The 21,869-nt window shown below is 31.5% G+C and overlaps 1 protein-coding gene across 3 annotated transcripts; it reads right to left on the bottom strand.

Moving 5' to 3' along the window:
• Nucleotides 1-9: 9 nt before the first annotated feature.
• On the bottom strand, nucleotides 10-21,867 carry LOC144425616 (uncharacterized). Of its 3 annotated transcripts, none has more exons than XM_078114955.1 (22): nucleotides 21,711-21,867; nucleotides 20,695-20,883; nucleotides 20,019-20,139; nucleotides 19,196-19,275; nucleotides 18,389-18,487; nucleotides 16,487-16,606; nucleotides 16,165-16,260; nucleotides 15,885-15,993; nucleotides 15,494-15,586; nucleotides 13,790-13,892; nucleotides 10,926-11,055; nucleotides 10,633-10,716; nucleotides 9,903-10,073; nucleotides 9,259-9,375; nucleotides 8,382-8,551; nucleotides 7,056-7,221; nucleotides 6,185-6,336; nucleotides 4,900-5,097; nucleotides 4,475-4,541; nucleotides 3,995-4,066; nucleotides 3,822-3,921; nucleotides 10-1,991 (listed from the first exon to the last, which is right to left on the bottom strand). In XM_078114955.1, the coding sequence occupies exons 1-22, from the start codon at nucleotides 21,711-21,713 to the stop codon at nucleotides 1,903-1,905; spliced, it is 2,529 nt and encodes an 842-aa protein (XP_077971081.1). In that variant the 5' UTR covers nucleotides 21,714-21,867; the 3' UTR covers nucleotides 10-1,902. The 3 variants fall into 3 exon arrangements, with proteins under 3 accessions (XP_077971081.1, XP_077971082.1, XP_077971083.1); XM_078114956.1 differs by having other exon boundaries at nucleotides 18,428-18,487; XM_078114957.1 differs by lacking the exons at nucleotides 18,389-18,487; nucleotides 19,196-19,275; nucleotides 20,019-20,139; nucleotides 20,695-20,883; nucleotides 21,711-21,867 and adding an exon at nucleotides 17,829-18,165.
• Nucleotides 21,868-21,869: the final 2 nt, after the last annotated feature.

The following is a 21,869-nucleotide window of genomic DNA, read 5'->3' as shown; positions in this document are numbered from 1 at the left end:
AACAGCTACTAATTTTATGGTATTTATTATCTTGAGCGAGTGGTGTCATGTCACTCAAATATGGTATAAAAATAAGTTGCTTCACTGCTGATAAGTATTTTAGTAAAATAGTTATGTTTAGTACCGGTACAAAAATAAGGCTTAGGTAGAAAGATACTAGTCATACAAAAAATAATATGAAGAAACATGCTGTGCATACACATGTGTGTAGGAAACAAAGTGCTGAAGGAAGTAAAAACAGTTACAGTGGATGATCACTGTACATTGATAACCACTTAAATACACCGAAAATTGCGCACTAAAATGCAAATAAAAATTTGCCGAAAACACTGCGGATATGAATAAAACTTTGATATTGAAATGATGAAGCTCTTTGACATGAATGAATGCAGTGCTATCTACATCCTGCATATTTACTTGAATTTATCTTATAAAGTTTTTGAAAATCGATTTAAATCTCATTGGAAAATGCTAATACTAAACTCTTAACATACACATATGATAATGATGAACTGCCATTCAAAACTTGTTAAGAAATATAGGCGAAAACACTAAGACAAAAAAGAGTTTAACTGAATGTATAACGTCATGCACAAAGTTTTGAAAACTTGTGTTCTTATAAATAGTATTTAAACTCAGAATCCCATTTTGGACATCCCTGTTGCCAAGTGGTATAAAAATATTTCGATAACATCCACAGCAATAATATTGACCATGGGTATTACGTTGTACTAATTAATAACAAAACTCAACTATGCTAAGCATAATACTGTATGGTCATATTAATACGTAAGGTATAAAAACACAAGTGCAGATTAAAAATGGACTTATAAAGAAAAGCAGAGGACTCAGTAACTTTTATTAAAGAGATAAAAATCCATGCAAATGTATTGAACCAAATTTGAAATGTTTAAAATAAAATTATTTGTTTGACCCAACTAAATCTGAAAGTCCATATAACAGATAATCGGAAGGTATCAAAACTACATACTTTGCTCAAATTAACCTAATCTAACAATATATTAAATTTAGGACCGGACATTTTCAAATACTCAATGATTTCAGAATCGAATCAAACATTTTTTTTCGAAATAAATCTCGAATACTTGATAGATATGTAATTGTTTGACATGTGAGACGCATAAATTACTGAAAACATAAAACAATCACTCAAAAAGTTCGCTGAGTTAGAAACATGTTTCATCAATAACTCATTTAATAAATATAACTGAATGCAATGTTCGACCAATCCCTTTGTCATAATTAGTAGTCGATACTCACTGAATACTTGAAGTGTGTGAAGCATATAGGTCCAAAGAAATTAGTAATATGAAATCTAAATAGTCATATTTAGGAACTTAAAAATCACCTTGCATTCGTACACCTTGCAAGTAAGTTTTTTGAGAAAAATAAAATACTATACTCCACAATAGATCAATACTGAATAGTGGATACACGCTTACCATGCCAAGAGAAGATATATTCAAATAATTCGGTAAAAAGGACACCGACTATGAAAAATATTCAGAATTAAACAGATACAAATGTTCGAAAAAAACTGCAATTGGAGTGTCAGTTTCATAATATTTGGAAACTTTAGAAAAATGTGCACACTTTGGTAATTATAAAAGGGTATAAAAATAGAATATGAGAAAAAGATTTACATAGCTCATGAAAAACACAAGAAATAGATATTAGAAATGAAGATGGAAATTCATGGAACTAATAAATTGTGATTTTGTTAAAAAAGGTCAATGAGCCAAATAAACAAATGATGTTCATTTACTATAATCAAACTCAATCTGCGACTGTGTGTGTCTGGCTTCTGAAGCAAAAATAATGTTATATATCCAAGTAAAAAGTGTTACTGTAATTAGGCAAGATATTGATAGAGTTGAAAACTCATAAATCTGTTTTCCTGGCAGAAAGTTTGGATACTTTTTCACCTGATCCAGTTTCTTCAAGATGAAATGTTGTTGTTTCATTGAAACCTGAAAGGCCATCAGAGGCAATGCTAATTATTACATATCATAAAAAAATGAACTATGGGGAAATCTGATATCATGCGCGGTCGCCCCCCAATAATTTTGTCTATATTTAAACACATGTTGTTTCTAAAATTATACACAATTATTATTTCCGAAAAGTGTGATAGTCGAGCGCGAACAAATGGTTAATAGTGACTGATATTTTAACTGTTTTCTTACAGTAATGTACATGAGAGGGCCTTCAAAGCACCTCACATTTTGGTAAAAGATGCACGGTCGCACGGGTAATACATGGTCTTCAAACGCACCGCTGATCACGCGCTTCGGTTTTGCTCGCCCTTCTGCGTTCCACAGTACGCCCTTATTATTATCACAGGTAATCTCACTTTTGCAACCTAATTCTTTTTTGTTACAATTTGATATGTTTCTCCCATTGCCAAAATCATTCAATAGTGTTACTGTCTGCACTTGCGAGAGAAATGAAAATAGCAAACAAATGTATTTCATTGCAACAATTAATTATTATCGCTAAAAACACTAAATTGGTTTAAAGTTGTTATAAACCGCTGTACGCAACCACGTTATGAATTTCGTGCAAGGCCCGACCATATATTGATGGCAATGATCATAGCATTTACAATGTCGAAACGCTTATTCGACTTTTCAGACCGCAGAAACTATTCGAAAAAGGTAACAGTTTTTGTGTTAGAGATATGAATCAATCGTCAATTCTACCACGATTTCGTGAAGTATTGCAATTTACAAAATGTAATTGCCAGGGTAAAATAGAATATTTTTATCAATTTGAATAATTTTAACGAATTGTCGAATATCGGGTATTTTTAGTATATTTACAACAGACATCCAGAACACTAGACATTCTAATGTTGGTGAGCTATTTCTACCTGTCTTCTTTTTTTTACAAGGACCAATTATTACACAACAGCAAACGTCGAAGTTTGGCTTCATATTCCCGGAGAACTATCGGCGACATATGTTAAAGACAGCTATTAAAGAGTGAATTCAAGATTTTATTCTGATATTTATCTTTTGCGCTGGCTTTGATCTTTCACCCCATCGTTTGTAAATTACCAGTCTACCTTAGCTTAAGCTAACAGTTACAATTACCATTTCTGATGCCGGAATGCGAATATCTATGTAAAAGGTGGTTTAGTTGTCCGTCTTGTGATTTAACTTTTCTATTGTGCCTGTTTTATTCTCGGATTAAATAGTGAATAAAAACCCAGCAAAGTCATTGCGTGAATCATGAATGTTATTTTGAGTTTAAATAATGATTCAATAATGACGATTCTATTTGTCGAATAATAATTTCTTGATAAATTTGGGAAAAATTCCGCATAATAATTTGTTACCTTGCTTGACATTTTCAATTTTACGGAACGGTGTTGGCGCGCTTTGTTCATAACACAATACCCAACTACAACTCCTCAAATTTGTCGTTTCTGTTTGTTAGCAAGAGACGTAATTCTCGATTCGAAGTAATGAAAATTGGAATCACTTGAAATAAATTCCGAAATGAAATCTCTTCGCAGTACGATGGTTGGGGACCACTGGATTAGACCAAGGGACCAATTTTTTTGTAAGGGTCGGATGTGATGTCACAGTTACTATTCCTTTTTTGCTACGACAGTGTCGAATTTTATGGCATTGTTGAAACAGAGATGAAAAAAGCATGTTTAGATATTCTATAATCTAAGTAAACTTCAAAAACAAATTTAGAATGTTTTCACTTTCTCCAATGGCAGGAAGCCTGGATAAGACAATCATTTTGTGAAATGATACTGCCGATGCAGTTAGTAAGGAGTCACTTACCGCTTTCATCCAAGGCAATTGTTTCCGAATTACCAATTTTCTTAATATTTTGAGGTAGACTTCCACTCAAGCTTAGACTGCTTAATAAAGTGTTCAACTCCTGACAATGAAACAAAATTATTGATATTATTTTGACAATTCATTCATCAGCGACTAAGGTGAAAACTTCCTACCTTTTTGTGATGTTCTTTTTTGACAAGTCTCTCTATTTCCATTTTCTGACTTTCCAAATGTTCAAGTTGTGACTAAAATGTAAATAAAACTAATAACAAATACAATGAATCATAGGTTCTCTCCATATGAAACCAAAGGGCTCCATAAGAGAAATCTAGCGGCCCCATTTGTTCACTTTTTCGTAGTTGTATTAATTTTGTAGCTGTCCAAAGAATCAATAATGGCACTAGTAAAATTTGATAAGGACACTACTTTATTAATATGCTTTTTGTCAAATGTCAAATTTGTGGGGCGAATTTATTGTGGGTTCGCAAGTAATACTCAACCCTTTCACAGGCTCCACAACACCAAAAGTTTGATAACTCTTGCAATAATTGATATAACATGGAACAACAAGTTGAATAATTATTAGAATGTGCCATACATATTGAGTTTATAAACTTATAATAAATGAGACATCAAATAATTGTATCTCTCACCTGTAATATAATATTCTCTGCACTCAAATCTTGATTTTTGTCAAGAGCTCGACTCAATTCCAAACTCCTGCAAGAAAAAAAAAACTATTAAACTGAATACATGAATATACTGTAATAAAATAATATATAATTAACATAATTTTGAATAACTCAACATAGTTTGTTATCGCATAATAGTCTAGTTGCAGAGTGGTATACTATTACTACTAATATAATAATTTTAATGATTGAAACTTCAATATTGTTAGCAAAGCAAAGAATTGGCTAGGCTGTTTTTTGTGATGATAAGGATCATACCCGTAACTCCAGGGTTAAACCTGTACATCTAAGAATGTGTCGGAATAACAAATAAAAAGGTGACTTTTGACTCCAATTCTTTATGCTATACTTTTGAATTTCATTGAAAATTTAAACGATAATTCAACCTGTCTTCAGCACTTTTCCTAGCTTCATCTTCTCTCCTGATTGCTTTCCTATGTTCCTCTTCTGCTCGTCGGACTTCATTGATCGCTTCTTGTTTCCATGACAACTCTTGTTCAAGTGCAGATTCGGCAAGCATGACTCTCAATTCAAGTTTTCCAACTTCCTCTGCAGTTGCTCGTCTCTCAAGCATAAACAAATCCCTTATATTGAAAACAAATTAATTAGACTGATAAACTAACGCATTCAGCATAACTGAACTATTGTTACAGGTTGATGCTTATGGGTTCAAATCCTTGCCTAACCACCTATGGCAAGGTGTATAAATTTGTTGAAATATGGCAGATTAATTCTAAAGTATCCAAATATTATAGACATATAGTAGCTATCTAATAAGATGCACTTAGAGAAAATTTTCAGCAGATCCGAAACATAATTCTAATTATGACTTTGGGGTGAAAAATCACATTCGGATATCATTATCTAACTGCGATTGTAACAAATATTAACAAGGAAAACATTTCCCCACTGCCTGATGATCAGAGCTGCTTGTTGAGGGCCTTTGTCAATAAAATAAATACAATTCCACTAATAAATATTTAAAAATTAACCATTTTCTATGAGTTGTGGTTATGCAAGACCTATCTTACATATCCTTACTCTACACGTCAGCATTGGTGGATCAGTGCATGTATATTGCAAGCATACTGTGGATTGAGAGTCCAGTGTTTCTCAAACGGTAAGGCGCACCTCATGAAGGGGGCGTAAACAATTTTTTGAGGGGGTGTGAAGTCAAATAAAAATATAAATACCTAGATTTGATCTTGCCTGCCTTAATTTGAATATATACATATCATTACTGTTTAGAAATTACAGAGAGCTGTGGTGCTTGTATCTTTATTATCCTTAACTTGGAGCATGTTTACTAGAGAATTTGTTCTAGAACGTTCTAAACCCCGAATTAATCATCTTGTCAGCCAAAAAGAACTGCACTAAAGAACTACCATACATCAAATTTTGCTCGTTTTTAAGATACATTGTTTAAGTTCCATCCACATATTTTTAATGAGTTTTTTGAATAAAACATACTTTCACCTTACTATGCTTTTTTTGAAGTGGGCACGAGACTTGACAAATTTTAGAAAGGGGGCACAGCTTGAAAAGTTTGAGAACCACTGCATGAGACTATATTATATTATGTGATTCAAGAGACTTGCTGCACACACTAACAAAAATATATCTCAGTAATATATTTTGCTGACGATGCGTATGTAACAACATTTATTGTACCTTATTTTCCTGATCTTCATTTTATGTTTCTGTTTGAGGCTCCGATATTTTTCAGCAAAATTATGAGATTTATCGAGAGCGGTCAACAACTTGACTCTCATAACATTGGTAACATCTTCAAGTTGTTCTCTCGACATTTCTTCAACCATTTTCTAAAAATAATTTTCATTTTATAATTTCAACATGATTAATTTGTGACTTAATGTTCAGTTGTGCGTGTTTTGCTATGAATAAGCTAACAGTAACACAAGTTATAATTTACAAGAATTCGCAAAATACAGGTACAGGTACCAAAGAAAAGTTGAAAACATCTTTAAGGAGTAAAAATCATTATACTAAAAAATCCACTCAATTTTGTTGGAAGAGCGGTTCTCATTCAATTGCAATTAGAGGCACTAAGTCAGCTATTTAATAGTATTTGCATGTCTCACAAGCTGATTAACATCAGGACAAGTGCATATACGATAATATGTTTGAAACCAATGAAATGATGGCAATTTGCATGTCTTACTACCTCTTGTTTCATATCGAACAAACATACAGTACTCATTCAAGCTATATTAGACAAGTGCATTAACAATAATATGTTTGGAACTAATGAGAAGATGGCAATTTGTCTGTTTAAATCTAATATCAATTTCAATTGTAACATTAGATCTACCATCGAGGCAGAATATGGTCCATGCATTTCCATGCAAACAAGTCCATGCATTTCAAACAAATACGGTAACTGGTTGACTATTACCACTGGTAACCCTACAACAGGCCGAGGTTCACCATATAATTAAGACGTCTGATTGTCTTTCCCTCCCCGGGGATAAATATGAAAAATACTAGATCCTAAATGAATCTCAACAATAATCAATATTACCTCTCCATTGACATCCTCATATTTTCCAGTCATCAATATTAATTTATGTTGCATGCTTTCATTCCTCAACTGCATTTCATCAATTTCTTGAACCAATTCATTTTTCTTTCTAATCATTGATTCCAATTCCATTCTTACCGATTCTAATTGTTCTTCAGCAGTAAATCTTCAAATTTACAAAAATATAAGAATATTATTTTGAAGAATGCACAACAGCTACAGAAATTTATATGCAAAAAAAAACATTTTCCATTTTTGAAAAGTTAGGAATTATTTTTTCTAAAGCATATGGAATAAAGCAGAACTACAATCCTTAATGTACGGTAGTGTTCCAATGTGTCAATGATGTTAAAAAGAAGTACCAAATCCAAAGGACGCTATTGTGACTATATGGATTTCCATTTGAAATCTTGTGAAAAGATTCCATATGCATTCTAACATTATAAAGTGATAAAATATATTCGCTATCAATTTGTTTTCATAACTTAAATAGTACTGAACATTGCCTTTATTTCCCTACAACATTAATACATGGAATTTGAATAATTACACAAAAATTTGGCTCAAAGGTACTTTAGTGCAACAATTTTGTGTTTCACATAATTGCTTAACAGTAAAATATATAGTGTGAAGCAGGGATGTCAAAAATAATTAAATACTCAAATCCATTTAAAATTCCCTATATTTGATATTTTAAATTTTTGATTTTAGAAATAATTTAGAAAAATTAGCTTTATTTGAAAAATTATAATGATAAACAATTTAAGTTTTATAGTATGACCTACTAAAAACCCCTCATTTGAATGTGGAAACTTTAAAAAATAGATATAATCAAATCATTGTATATCCCAACTTTTCAGCATTTCCTAAATCAAACCCGTTGGATATACATTACTATATAACTTTCTCAGAATATAATTTTTTCAGATTTGGAATATATCCAATATTTCACATTCAAAAATATTTTTCACTGTTTTTGCAAGGTTTTTGGTGGATTTTCAGGGTTTTTGCCCAATTTTGGTGTTTTTTCACTGATTTTGCAAGGTTTTGGTGGTTTTTCATGATTTTTCACTGTTTCTGCACGTTTTTTGGTGGGTTTTGCAAGATTTTCATAGTTTTTGGTGGCTTTCAGCGATTTTTAATGGTTGTTGCACGTTTCTACAAAGTTTTTGGTTGTTTTTCATAGTTTTCGAGAAGTTACATTTGGAATATATTCAATATTTCACATTCGAAAATATTATTCCAGAAATATTCGGAACAGTATATTATTCAGATTTGATCATCTCTGGTGTCGAGTAAATAGGGTTTGAATTTCTCAAAACAAACCTTTTTCCTTTTTCATTCTCCAAATGAGTTTGTGCTTGAGTGAGTTCAATTTGAATATCCGAAACTCGTTTGTTTTCTGTTGAAACGTAACTTTTTAATTTAGAACTTTGATCTTTCATTTGCTTCAATTCTCGGATTTCTTTGTCATGAGCTCGTTTCAAATCTGCGATCTATGATGAAATATATAATGACTAAATATCTGTAATGTGTTTTTCAAATTTCAAACAAAAATATTTCAGCCATTTTAACGATTATTAAAAATAAGTGAGCGATGCTCAAATATATGAAAACAAAGGTCAAATGTCATATAAAAATGTTCCCACATATTATATGAGTATTTCCAAGAATTAAAGAAAAAAAACAGAAAAATTGAATACAACGAGTGACAGTATTTAACGACCCACCCATAGGAGATCTGAAAATGAGAAGGAATAAGCCTACTAGCAGCTTCAACCATTTTTTTAGAGGGATTTTTAATAACTATATATATATAACACACAGTAATCTGCGTCCAATTTATAAATGGCAAATGCTATGCTACAGAGTTAATTGATTTGCTGCAAAAGTTTCCTTAATTTCCAATTCATATTATACTCTAAATTTGTGTTCATGAATTAAGATCAATCAATCAATAATAAAAATAGTTTTTTGTTTTTATACTATTAGTTTTTTTACAGTAACTTGAGCTTTGTTGGATTCCATCCCACCTAGCTTTTTTATCACAATACATTGAGTAGAATTTTATTTACTAACATCTCTGGCACAGTGATAAACATATATATTTCACTGGAAAATAAAATCTCCCTATCTAAATTATAGAGGGCCTAACTAAGATAAGCCCATGTTTTATGTGATCTTGTATAAATGAAATACCAACATGTTTTTCCATTTCTTTTATGTCATCATCTCTTTTTGTAACTTCACTTTCCAATCTTTTTCTCTCCACATCAATTCTAGCTTGTTTTTCATTTGAAGATTGAAGTTCAGTCAAATACTAATACAAAACAGGATTAAATTTATGATTCACATATTTGAATTTTCAAACATCTTTCTCTCTGAATAGGTCGTTGAACTAGATTTGGAGAAGGGATAATTAATATTGATATTTTGTATTACTTTCAATTATAAAATGTTTAATCTATTTTAGAATAGACCATGATCAAATTATCAGATAGCAACCCCACTCACCCCAAGTACGAGTACGAAAGAAATTTCTTAGAAATTACCGTAAATCTAACATCAGTAAAACCAGTACACAAAAGCAGTAATAAATTGTTATGCAGTCGCAAAATGTAAAATAAAGTGCAAAACAACTACAGTATAGTATTACAAGATAGAATTTAATAAGGTATTCATTCTACTATCTTCACTCTAAACGAGGCAGAAAAGCAGGTACTACCGAATTACTGATACACATTGATCTATTTTTATTTAAAGGGATAAATTCAGTCATTCATCAAGTATTGAATTAAAATTTAAAAAAAATGTACCGATAGAAAAACCTTTAAAATGCTATTTTACCTTTGAAAGTTCAATTTCTAATTCATCGTTTCTTTGTTTTAATCCATAACTAATTTCAGATTGTGTACATAATTGTCTTTCACATTGTTTCCATCCTGCTTCTGATTTTGCAAATTCTCTTTGAGCTTTATAGTACTTTTCTTTATATTCAGCTTCTTCCGCTTTCACCACCTAAGTTATACATCACAGATTTTATCAATCAAATCTACATTTTACAATAATTTCACCCGTTCACAATACAATATTATAACAGTCGTGCTTGCTTAACTCATTTATTATCTATAATATATGTCACTTATTCAGACCGTTTGCTCCTAACAAGGCACTGTAAAAGCATCCACTGATATCTACTATTTATGAAACGACTGAAATGTTTCTTTTTCAGCATTGCCTATCAAATTTAATTATATCTTGAGTGAGGTGGGTGGGATCTGAACCCGAAATGTGTAACTTCGATGTCAACCCAGTATCGCTTTGACTAAAAGTAATAAATAAATACATTTTTATTTTGTTTTATGACAGGATTGTTGGTGGAGGAACCTTAGTCAAGACATTTTATCCAAGCTTTTGGCAAAAATAATGTGGTAATTTCAATTCTAAACAATCTACAGATATATTTCTGTAACTGTAAATCAGCTACTACATGTTTCTAGTGTTACAACATATTTTTCATAATTATATTAGCTGAATATTTTTTAAAAGTGTTCCATTCATTGCACAATGTACTCACTTTGTACTGTCTGTCTGTTTCAGCAAGTTGTGCTTTCAATTCTTGAACATCCTTTATTGATATACCGGTCTCTTTTGAAATTTCCTACAAAATCATTACAAAATAGATTATTCGAATAAAAACAACTTTAGTTTACCAGCTAACAAATGTACAGAATAAAGTATATTCACAGTATATTCAATCAGATAGAAAGTGTAGAATATCAGCCTCCCGAGTCAAAATCTTTACCACAAATAATTTTTTGTTACAATATCATTTTTTCTCCCTGAATTTTTTTGAAAAAATTTGCCTACGTTTGTTCTTTCCTCATTTTTCTTTATAATTTCTTCCAACTCTCTGATTCTTTCTTGCATTCTTGACATATCTTCCTGATGTTTCTTCTCTTTCTGTTCAGCAAGTTTTTCTTCCGATTCTAAAGCAGCTCTGATATTAAAGAAATAATTTAAGTTTCAACTCATGTCAGATAAAAGATCGATCTCTTGAAATACTGCCAAGATTCAAGATAAAAGTCAAACCAACTTGCTGTTTTAATTGTTGTCGGTCAAGTGATTATAATTGTCATCTAATACAAACAATGCTTATGTGATGTCACAATGGGAACAATCAATAATACTTATTAAGTGTTACCATAGTTTCACACTATAACACTGACAAAAGCGCACCTTTTCCCATCAATGTGAGTCAGAGAAAGCGCAGGCTTGTAGCCATATAACTAAAATGAGTCAGGCTATTAAAAAGGGTTCATGAGAAGAAAATGAAATCATGGAATGGAAATTATACACTGCTTCAACTTAGTAGAATAATAGTGAAATAATACTATAATCAGGGATGGCCAATTCGAATAAAGTATTCGAATGTATTCGAATATCTCGTCATTCGAATATCGGAATTCACGTTCATAAGAATATCGGATATTTGTGTGACGTCACACATTTTCGACGCCGCTTTCAAGACGTTTCCGTTGAATGAAAACATTCTCGATAGAAACTTGCGCGTGATTGTTTTCATCACTCATCAGCGTAACGTGTTATTTAGGCCCGTAAACGCCTTTACGATTGTGTTATTTACTCTAAAACGAAAATTTTCCACAAATTTGTTCCACGATAACGATAACATTTATTTTATTTTTGTACGCGCACGGAATTGTGAATCTGGTAAATACGTTCATCGGCGGCGAGTTTCTAAAGACAACGCAACTTTTTGATTGAAAAGCGGCAATTTAGAATACTGAAAATAAAACCGTAAACAATATAAGTTTTACTGAGGCCCGCGAAAATTTAAAAAACTCTTTTCTAGGCAGTGAAAATCGCAAAATTTCGTGTGCCTCTGGCACACATGTTTGGTCGGCGTTTAGAAACATATCGTCACTAATTGAGGGCGGGATTTGCCTGATTATCCATTACTTTAAATTGCCGTCAAATATTTTCATGTTAACACGATACAAGGTTTGAAACGCGACTTTTTCCCGGGTTGTGAGGATGTATATAATATAATTAATCTAAAGTATATTCAATCAATTTTATTGTGAAGAAATAAATTGTACTCTGAGATATTACAGCATATTTATGGATTTCTCGAACAGTTTTATCTAAAAATAATCAGAGTGGCAGCATTTCGATCGAGCGGAGTCACTGTTAACAAGTACATCTAAATATTTGCCGAATTCGCAAAATACGGATCAAAACAATATTTAATCGGACAGTTTACCTCACGTTTTTATTTTTATGACCGCGGATTGCAATGGTATATAAGAGTGGTGAGGATTTTATTTTGTTGACGCAACCGCAGGTTAAATTGAAGACAATTAAATTAATAAAGCAAGACATTTTAAATATGCCCGTGTCGGTCACGAATTCATCACTTTGCACAACAGAAAAATATATATTCGTTGTTATATTATTTGTTGTTAAAAGTCGAGGTGGCATAATCGCGGCGATGAATATGTATTTTTAATTTACTGCTAAACTTTATATGTATATTCATTGTATGAAATGAATTATACTCTACACTTAACAGGATTTTATATAATTATTTGAGATTTTTCTAACGGCGATAACTAGTTGGCAAGATTGCAAAAATACGTAATAAAATTAAATACATCAGGCAGTTTATCTCGTAATTTTAGGTCACAGATCGCCGTGGACCAAATAGTAATGTTTTTTTTTTGGCGTAAGAAGAAGTAACCGTGAGTTACGTTGGACATATTAAATTAATATATAAAGATATTTTAGAATCTCGTAGTTGTCATGGATGGAATATTTTACGTAACAGAATGATCATTATACGCTGAAAAGACGGCGGTGGGTGTTACAGGCGGCAATGGGAATTTCCGATTTCGAAAATCCTGGCTGCGCGCTGGCAGTGGTGGTCAGCTATTCTCCACTAATTTATTTCTAATTCCAAACACAACATTATGTTACACATAATAACAATATACTGGTAGGTAGTAGAATACCTCAGGCCTAAATATTAGAATTTTTAAAGGCATAATGGATTTTCGATTGTTGTTGCCTGTATTGCCAATAAATTTTATTACTCTCAGAAAATATACACAATTATCTGAATACAAGTAGTATTTTTGTCAATAGACTTGACTATTATCGTAATATCATGGTACCAATGATAGAAAGCGTCAGACAACTCCTTGGCTATTATTTCATATGGTCATTCGTACAAAGTGAATAATGTTAATAAACTGACTGTGTCACAAGTTGCTATTATTTTTTATTGATAGCTATAAACTATCAATTACTTCGTGTACATATACTGTTGGTTTGTGGCTTCATTCTGATATTTCTATTGAAGCTTATTTCCTAATTTACTGGGTTTTAATCAACTAAAACAAAAATGTGTTATTTTCGATTTTAGAATGTATTCGGAATTCCAGATTCGAAAAGATTATTTTAGAATGTATTCGGAATAGTTTAGTATTCGGAAATGGCCATCCCTGACTATAATAATATTAATAATCATGCTATGCTAATAATGGTTGATAATAATAATAAAGATCGAGATCGATCATTGAATTCAAGTCTTGGTATCTCTCAATATTTACCAAACCCAGAAAAACAGGTATTGCAAAACTCAGCAGCTTCATATAATACTATTTAATACTTTTAACTCCAGCGTTAAACAAAGTTTCATAATGGATACTTACTCCATTTCACTTATTAATTTCTTTGATTTAAATTGTAATTTCTCTTGTGATTCAGCCAATAAATAGTTATCGACAGAAGTGGATTGTTTTGCAACTGATGGTCCTGAAATTTCAACAAAAAGGACATTTATATATATCATTCAGATTTATTGGATATATGATCCATAGTACAGAATTCATGCAAAAAAAGATTTCAGTTATTCAAATTTGAAATGGAATGAGGATAATAATAATTTTTCTTTTTGGTATTCCTAATCAAGCAACTTATAGCAAATTCAAAAATTTTTCATAAATCACTTTTTTGATCTAAAATGTCTTCTCGTGTATTTCCACACTTCTCAATCTTACACTGAAACTGGTTTAATATCATTATACAAAATACCTCACTGCTACTGCAACCTGGCTCAATATCAAGACGGCAATATCAAGAATGATCAAGCACATTAATATAGAAAACCACGATTAGCCACATGCTTTGGTACTTGTTTACATATTTTGCATTTCGATGATATCATCATTGCCTGACGCATAACTTCACTGTATCTACTCAATGCCATGGCAACCATAAAACAAAGCATGACTGTTGCTATGACAAAGCATTGAAAAATGCTAGATGATAAGAGACAGGAATGTATACACTTAACAGTATGCTACTAATAATAAGTGCCTGAACAGAATTTGCTGCTGCTAAGCAAGGCCCAAAGAAGTTGAAAAAACTTCTGTGAAGTAAATAATAATATCTGCTAGATTTGAACTTGCAAGCCTCCTTTTGGATAGTTACATTTCTTTATTTTAAATATTTACGTTCTAACTAGGTATTTTCAATGTGCTTTTCGGATAAAACAGACTTTTGCCTTACTATCTGTTATTTATAACTTATTGTTATTTAATTATTTTTGACGTGGGGCGCGAGACTTGACAAATTCTAAAAAGGGGGCGCAGCTTTAAAGTTTGAGAACAACTGCTCTAAAATGACAATCACTGTAAGAATTTATTGAACAATTTTGAAATCTTACATAACACTATCATTAATTGAATCTGAATGTATCTACTGTCTTTTGCCTACTTCAATCTCAACAAGTCAGTCTGTGTATATTACTGAATATCTTAGTATTGAAGCTTCATTTTTACATGAAAATGATGAATGTTATCTTCACACACCATTAACAGAGCATATCCTTAGCAGAATAACAATGACAGATGAAGCCAAAATTATGATAAATCATCCTTAGTTTAAACAAAATTAAGTACCGTATTCGACGAAAAAATGTCTGGAAAAATATACCTTTGAAAATATATTATAGGGTGGGAAACCAAGAGCATTATTTTACGAAACAAGCTAATAGGCAATAGTAAATGATTAAGTACCATATAGAGTTGGATTCATGCAAAATCATATGTTGGTTATCACACAAAGAACTAACCAAAGTGGGACATATCAAATAGGTAGGTTGAAGGGTGTGTACCAGGTTAGAGTTAGGCCATAATTTTATTCGATTTTCCTTATTTTAGTTTTATTACGAGTTCGGGGACTGTCTGTGTTAGCCAAGTGAATATACCCCCTGCCCATAGGCTTCAGTCCTTTTACACTTGATGTGAAGTAGGCGAACAAAATTACTATGCCACAAAACAGATGAGAAAATTTTTGTGGATATTGTATAAAGCAGACCATTATGGTTTAAAAATGTTATATAAAGCTGGTACCTGTCATAAAGGGGGGTTCGCTGTCCTCAATATTTAATCTTTTATTTAACTCAGCATTTACGTCTTTATATCTTTCATTCATTTCCTTGAGTTCTGAATATAATTACTTATGAGTAAATAACAGAATTACAAGAAAACATAATGAAACATTTCATTCAAAAATTTCCATCAAATAGGAAAATAACAAGGATTCATATGAGACCTGTAATTTAAATTACAAATATACCTCATTCTAACTCCAACGCTGAAATTGTTTCCATTTGTAAATCTTTCAAAATAGTTTATTGGAGAGCTATTTATTTTCAAGTTATTTGATACAACAAACTAAATTCTCGTACCATTCATCCAAAGTTAGATGCACGAAATGAATAATTTCATTTAAATTTCAAACCTTCTAATTCAGCCGTTAATTCTGCTTCTCTTGTTCTGTTTGATATTTTACAATTCTCTAGTTCGTTTGTCAATCGTTCAATTTGTCCGACATAATAATTTACAGAATTCTGGAATAGAAAATTTTCAAACACAAAATTTAGATAGGCCAAATGTAATAAAGACTTGGCATTAGTCTAGTGAGAAATACACAAGAATAATTTATTCCTGTGTATTTCTCACTAGACTAATATACAACAGGCAATTCATGATTGGTAATCTTATATAGAAAGTAGACAAACCTCCAAAGCTAGAATCTGAGTCTTTGCTTCCATATTATTGACATTATTACTTGGCAATCCATTTACTAAGGAAAGAGTTTGATTTAGATGAGCAACCTAGAATTTAAAAAAGGGATTATAATCAAGTGTGTACCAAAATTTGTTGTTTTTAAGACAAATGAAAAAATAAACAAGAAATTATGCACTTTTGAATACAATTAATGAATGCACAAAAAAAATTCAAAATTTGTAACCTGGCTGAAAAATTATGTAGAATTTATTACAAATCCAAGCAACTTGAGAGTTATTTTTAAATAATATTCAGATCAATTTATAACCGTACCTCTCTTTTTAACCTGTCCCTTTCTTGGGTGGCTTCAGTGAGTTTATTTGCCATTCCTCCCATTTCAGCCATTGCTGTGTTCATCCTATTTCTTAATTCACTGTCTTCACTTCTCAAGTCCTACAAAACAAAATATGTTTTGGTAAAAATTTTGCATTAATAAATTCCAGTAATATTCTATATCTTTAGCATTGAAAACTATAAAAACAATAAATGAGTAAATATTTCTGTATAAGCCTGAAAAAATAATCAATAAATTTTTGGATATATATTCAGAGTCTCAGACCGACAAACGAAACGAAAACTGATGCTAATTAGTCTAATTAGTTCATATGAATACAGTTTCAAATGTGTTACACAACTTTAATAGTTTGTCAGGGGTGTGCAACCTGCGACCCGCGGACCAAGTGCGGCCCAAAAGGAAAAATTGTGCAGCACGTATCCAATTTATTATCTATGCCTATGACGTTACAAAGCCCTAACAGTTAGCTTTTTGGAAGCGAACAACACATGTCATAAGATCAATAACCAAAATTTTTGTGCCTGCTACTAGAAAGCCTATGTTGAATAAAGATGCATCCCGCGGATTCGTCCAGTTATTTGTATCTGGCTCTCCTGTATTAAAGGTTGCACACCCCTGGTTTATGTAACCCCACTGACATGCACGTCAAATTAACAGTAAAAATTAAAAGCTGACAACCACAGGTGAATTAGACACAAAGGTGTTGGAATTTCTGAATTATACATAATTCAGCGATAATCTGGGTTAATAAACCTGGCTTAGTGCCACATTAAATATTAATATATACCGGGAATTAACAAGAGAAATACCAATTTTAAATACTAAGGTTAAGAGGTTCACAGTCCTAACAAAAAAAAATTGCTTATTATAAAAATAAACAAAGCACAAAAGTTCAAACATTTTTTTAAGGTTCGTCACATAACAGAATAGTAATAGCAATTCTGAATATTCTAAATTGATAACTTAGCAGCAAAATACAATAATATACACCAAATATAATTCATGCAATTTAACATGAATTGTTGTTTCACTGTTTAAAGTACAGTGAATATTAGTGAATGATTAAATCATTTTAACAAACACTTTTCGAGAGGAAAATAAGTCTAATCTAATTTATCTTACATTACTAAACTACAGCAGATCTTTTTTGAAAAATATGTGACAAAATTCATTCATATAAAAAGTCATGCATCAGGCATAAGTCTAGATTCATGCACAAGGCAGTGTGGTTTAAATGCAATAATTGCCATCTAAAAATATTAGCCTTTAATATGGGCAAAAAATTAGCTCTTGTGTAATATTCATATACTATTGGCTTACCTGGTTGCAACCCCAGTCACATGGCATTCTTTTATCCTTGTGGTTAATAGTACTCATAAAAAATTAAGATTAATCTTTCTTTCATCTACAATTTTTTCTGACATTTCAAAAGGCTGCTATTTTATGGGAGAAATGAATATAATGAATGGAATTTCAAAAATATGGGGCATTTTTTAGAAAAGTGCAAAGCTAACTAGTCATGTGGAAAATTTCCCCTGTATAATCTACATAAGAGTGTTTCGGTCAATTTCACACATGTCTAAATTCTAAAATAAATCAACTGAAACGAGAAAAATTCAACAACATCGTTCAATATTATAAGCAGCCACTTTTACAAGAAAACCACAGTCAAGTTTTTTAAATTGACTCGTGTTTCTTCATATAAATATATGTAAGGAATTATACAGTTCGTTTAAAAAATGAAAGAGTAAATTTGCTTGTAAACTTTGTGAATTTATACTAAAACGGTGAATTTACCAGAAATAGCATGCTATGTATCAAGTGCATTAAGAAAATCCCTGCTAAGATAACTTTAATTAAGTTCATGCAAATTATCTCACATGCAACTGTTTCTCTAAATCAAAGTGTTTAGTCTTCACCTTCTCAGTAACTTCTAATTTTTCTAGAAGATTTGATCGAACAAGCAGGAGATACGCCATCTAAAACAGGAAGAAGACAGTATGAATTGGAGTGTGGATTGGATTGAAAAACCTTTTAGAACAGTCCTTCCCAGCATTTGAATATGTGATGTACAAGTTGTCTCTATTGCGAGCCATCTCAATGCCTGTCATCAAAACTGCATATAAAACCATATTGCATTTGAAAGATCATATAAAATGTGATCGGTCAGAAACATTTGACATAGATAAGATAGTTGAGAACAAAATACACCAAATACTTTGGACTTGATCACATAACTTCCTGTATTTAATGAGATGAATAAAAGGCAAAAGCATTTAGTTACATGAGCAAAACACTATAGATTTGACATCTCGTGCAAGATATTCTTAATGGCGATTAGTCTCATTCGAATATTTTGTTTTCATATCATGCTTGCACTGCTCATGGCCCAAAATCTTTCCGTGGGGCCCTGGGGATCCATGAAACACAGGTTGAAAATCACTCTTTTAAATTTGAGGTTCAAGGACTTCATTTTTTACTGAAGCTTAGTACCATAATAAGTCTTAATTACATTCTTTCTCTGTGGAAGTTTCAGGAATCTGATCTAACTCTAAATGTAGATTTTTCATTTTTTTTGTTATGTAGCATCATGTAAGGAAAGAGGGAAGGAACTTGAGTTATTGCATCAATTTTGAAGATTTGTATAAATCTATGTTACGAATCAAATGACTCCATAGCTCCATCACCTGTTCAGTTCTTGTGTTTCCAATGAGTTCAGCCATATGCTCTTCATGACACATTTCTGTAATTTTGGTTTCTTCTTCATCTGAAAAATTTGCCCAAAATTGCATTTCATTTTAATATAAAATCATTCATTACTTTTTGACGAGAGAGATTAAAAAAATCAAAATTAGAAATTGTACCTGTATGTAAAAGTATAACAATGAAAGTATAAGTTTATATGAGAGAAAAAATATGTTGGTAATCATCTGGAAGTTATAACATTTATCATTATTGATGTGAAATGAAGTAGTGGTGTAACACTGCTTAGCAATTGAAATAGTCCAGAGATATCATAAAAAGCAAATAAAATTGAAATTGTATAATATTGGAAAAATTCAAACAATATCCTTCATTAATTCATAACAAAAATTTAGTAGAAAAAATTGTTTTCGAAAACAATAGCAGTGGTGTAACATATAGGTTTTTTAAAACCATTGGCAATGCTTAGCAATTTGAATAGTCCAGGGATATCATGGAATGAAAAAAAATGAAATTATATAATATCGGGAAAATGTATTTTGTCGATTCAAACGCTATACTTCATTAATTTATAACAAATTTAAAAAAAAAAAAATAGGCAATTATAACAATTAATATTTTCCTAAACAACCATAAACAAATGGAGAAATGCATAAATAATAGAAATTTACAATCATTGATATCATTCTGATAATCTTATATATGTCAAGCATTGTTTTACATGTTTTTAATTAATTTTCAGAAGAAATCGATCCCTAACTCGATAAATGTGAAACAATAATTTATCAAAGTTTAATTAAGTATTACTTTGTTTGTCTTTGATCATCTTCAGTTCTTTCTTCAAAGCTTCATTTTCTCGATCAAATTCTGAAGTCAATCGATCTCTCTCTTCACTCAATCCACGAACATTCTCTACATATCGTTGAAGCTGAGAATAGAATATTAATTCATAAAAAGTAACACTAAGAAGTCAATATTTAAAAAAAATGATAATGGCAATGAACAAAGGTTGGTGACTTGGTGTAAAATAAATAGGGGTGCTACTAGAATGAAGTCTACCACACTATAGTATAAGATCTATCTCAAGCTAGAACCATAGGCATTTTGCATCCTTAATGGACAGCACCTAATGTTATACATTTACTTTAGCAATTATACACTTTACTTGATATATACATATTCCTGTAATGACTCAAACAGATAATTAAACATTCTAGTGTTAGGGTGAGGACCAAAGTGGAATCTAATATAGGAGCTCCATTTGCCTTCTTGCAAAAAATGGGCAGGTCCCATTTGGTAATAGTTTGGTTCTAACAGCCAAATCTCAAATTGGACAGAAGCCACTAACTAAAATCAAAACCAAAACAGGTACAATTTTAAAACCAAGACCAAAACATGGTCCATGATCCCTGATCCATAATGACAGAAGTTTGAAAAAATCTAATTCTGATAAAGGGGGCAAAATCTAATTTTATTTTACTACCTCATTCATCTCCTTATTTTGTACATTTTTCATCATTTCAAAATCAGCAACAACCTTCTTATATAGTTGCCACATTATTTGAATGTTGATTTCTGTACTTTTGTGTGAATTTGATGATCCAGAATTATTGGCATTATAGTCCAAAATCCCATGCTCTCGAAGTGCATGCACTATTTCATCAGGAACACTCTGTAAAGAAACCAAAACTTTATACCAATCAACGCATAACAAATCAAATACCATTTTAACCAAGATTCCCAGTTAAAATTGCACAAACCAAAAATGTGTGACCACTGGAGGCTGGAGCGCTGAGAGTAATATGTTCATCCCTCTACTACAGCAGTGATTTCTAACCTTCTATGGCTTGTGGCCCCCTTCCGAAAGCTTAGCATCCATTTAGCACCCTGTTCATCATTCCTGTGTTATTTATAGTGAAATTTTAATTGATAGATTCCAAATTCCATTTTGTTCAAACAATTCATACTCAACAAAACACCCTATGATATACCCTTGTCATGCAATGAAATTAGGAAGAACAGGAAAGGTAAAATCAGTTTTGCGCCTAGCATTGTGGCCCCCCTCCAACTGCTCTGCGGCCCACTTGGGGAGTCATGGGCCCCCAGTTAACAGCTTATGAAACAAGTGACAAATCTAGCAGGATGACTGAAATGAAGAAGAGAAGAGAAATATTCTAGGCTAGATAGATAATAAACCATATTTTGCACTAACATCATCTGTGCACACGAACGCTACGATGAGCAATTTATGTGAATTTGAAATAGCTATAAGCTTTTACAGTATATAAATATTTAACTGAATATTTTATGCTATTATCACACTGCAAAAAGCAAATAAATCCACTTAATGTTGAATTTATGCTTTGGAAAGACTGTTGAATATTTGTTTTAGGAGCCAAAACCTTTAGGGCCATTTTACTTTTTATCATAAAAAATATCATTTTTATTAGACTTAGGTATTCTTTCATAGAATAACAAGCTTCGAAGATATAAAATTACCATTTTCCTATTTATTCTCAACACCAGCCACTCAATTCCAAAATCAATCCTTTGTCAGTTGTTGGTCTCCATACTTCTTTTCTGTTCCCAGTGCTTCATGTTAGGAAGGCATTATTGAACAGTATCGGAATATTTTATTGGAACATATAATTTCTAACT

The sequence above is a fragment of the Styela clava genome, chromosome 8 (genome assembly GCF_964204865.1).
Source record: "Styela clava chromosome 8, kaStyClav1.hap1.2, whole genome shotgun sequence".
Classification (NCBI taxonomy): domain Eukaryota; kingdom Metazoa; phylum Chordata; class Ascidiacea; order Stolidobranchia; family Styelidae; genus Styela; species Styela clava.
This window is presented reverse-complemented; position numbering and strand designations above follow the sequence as displayed.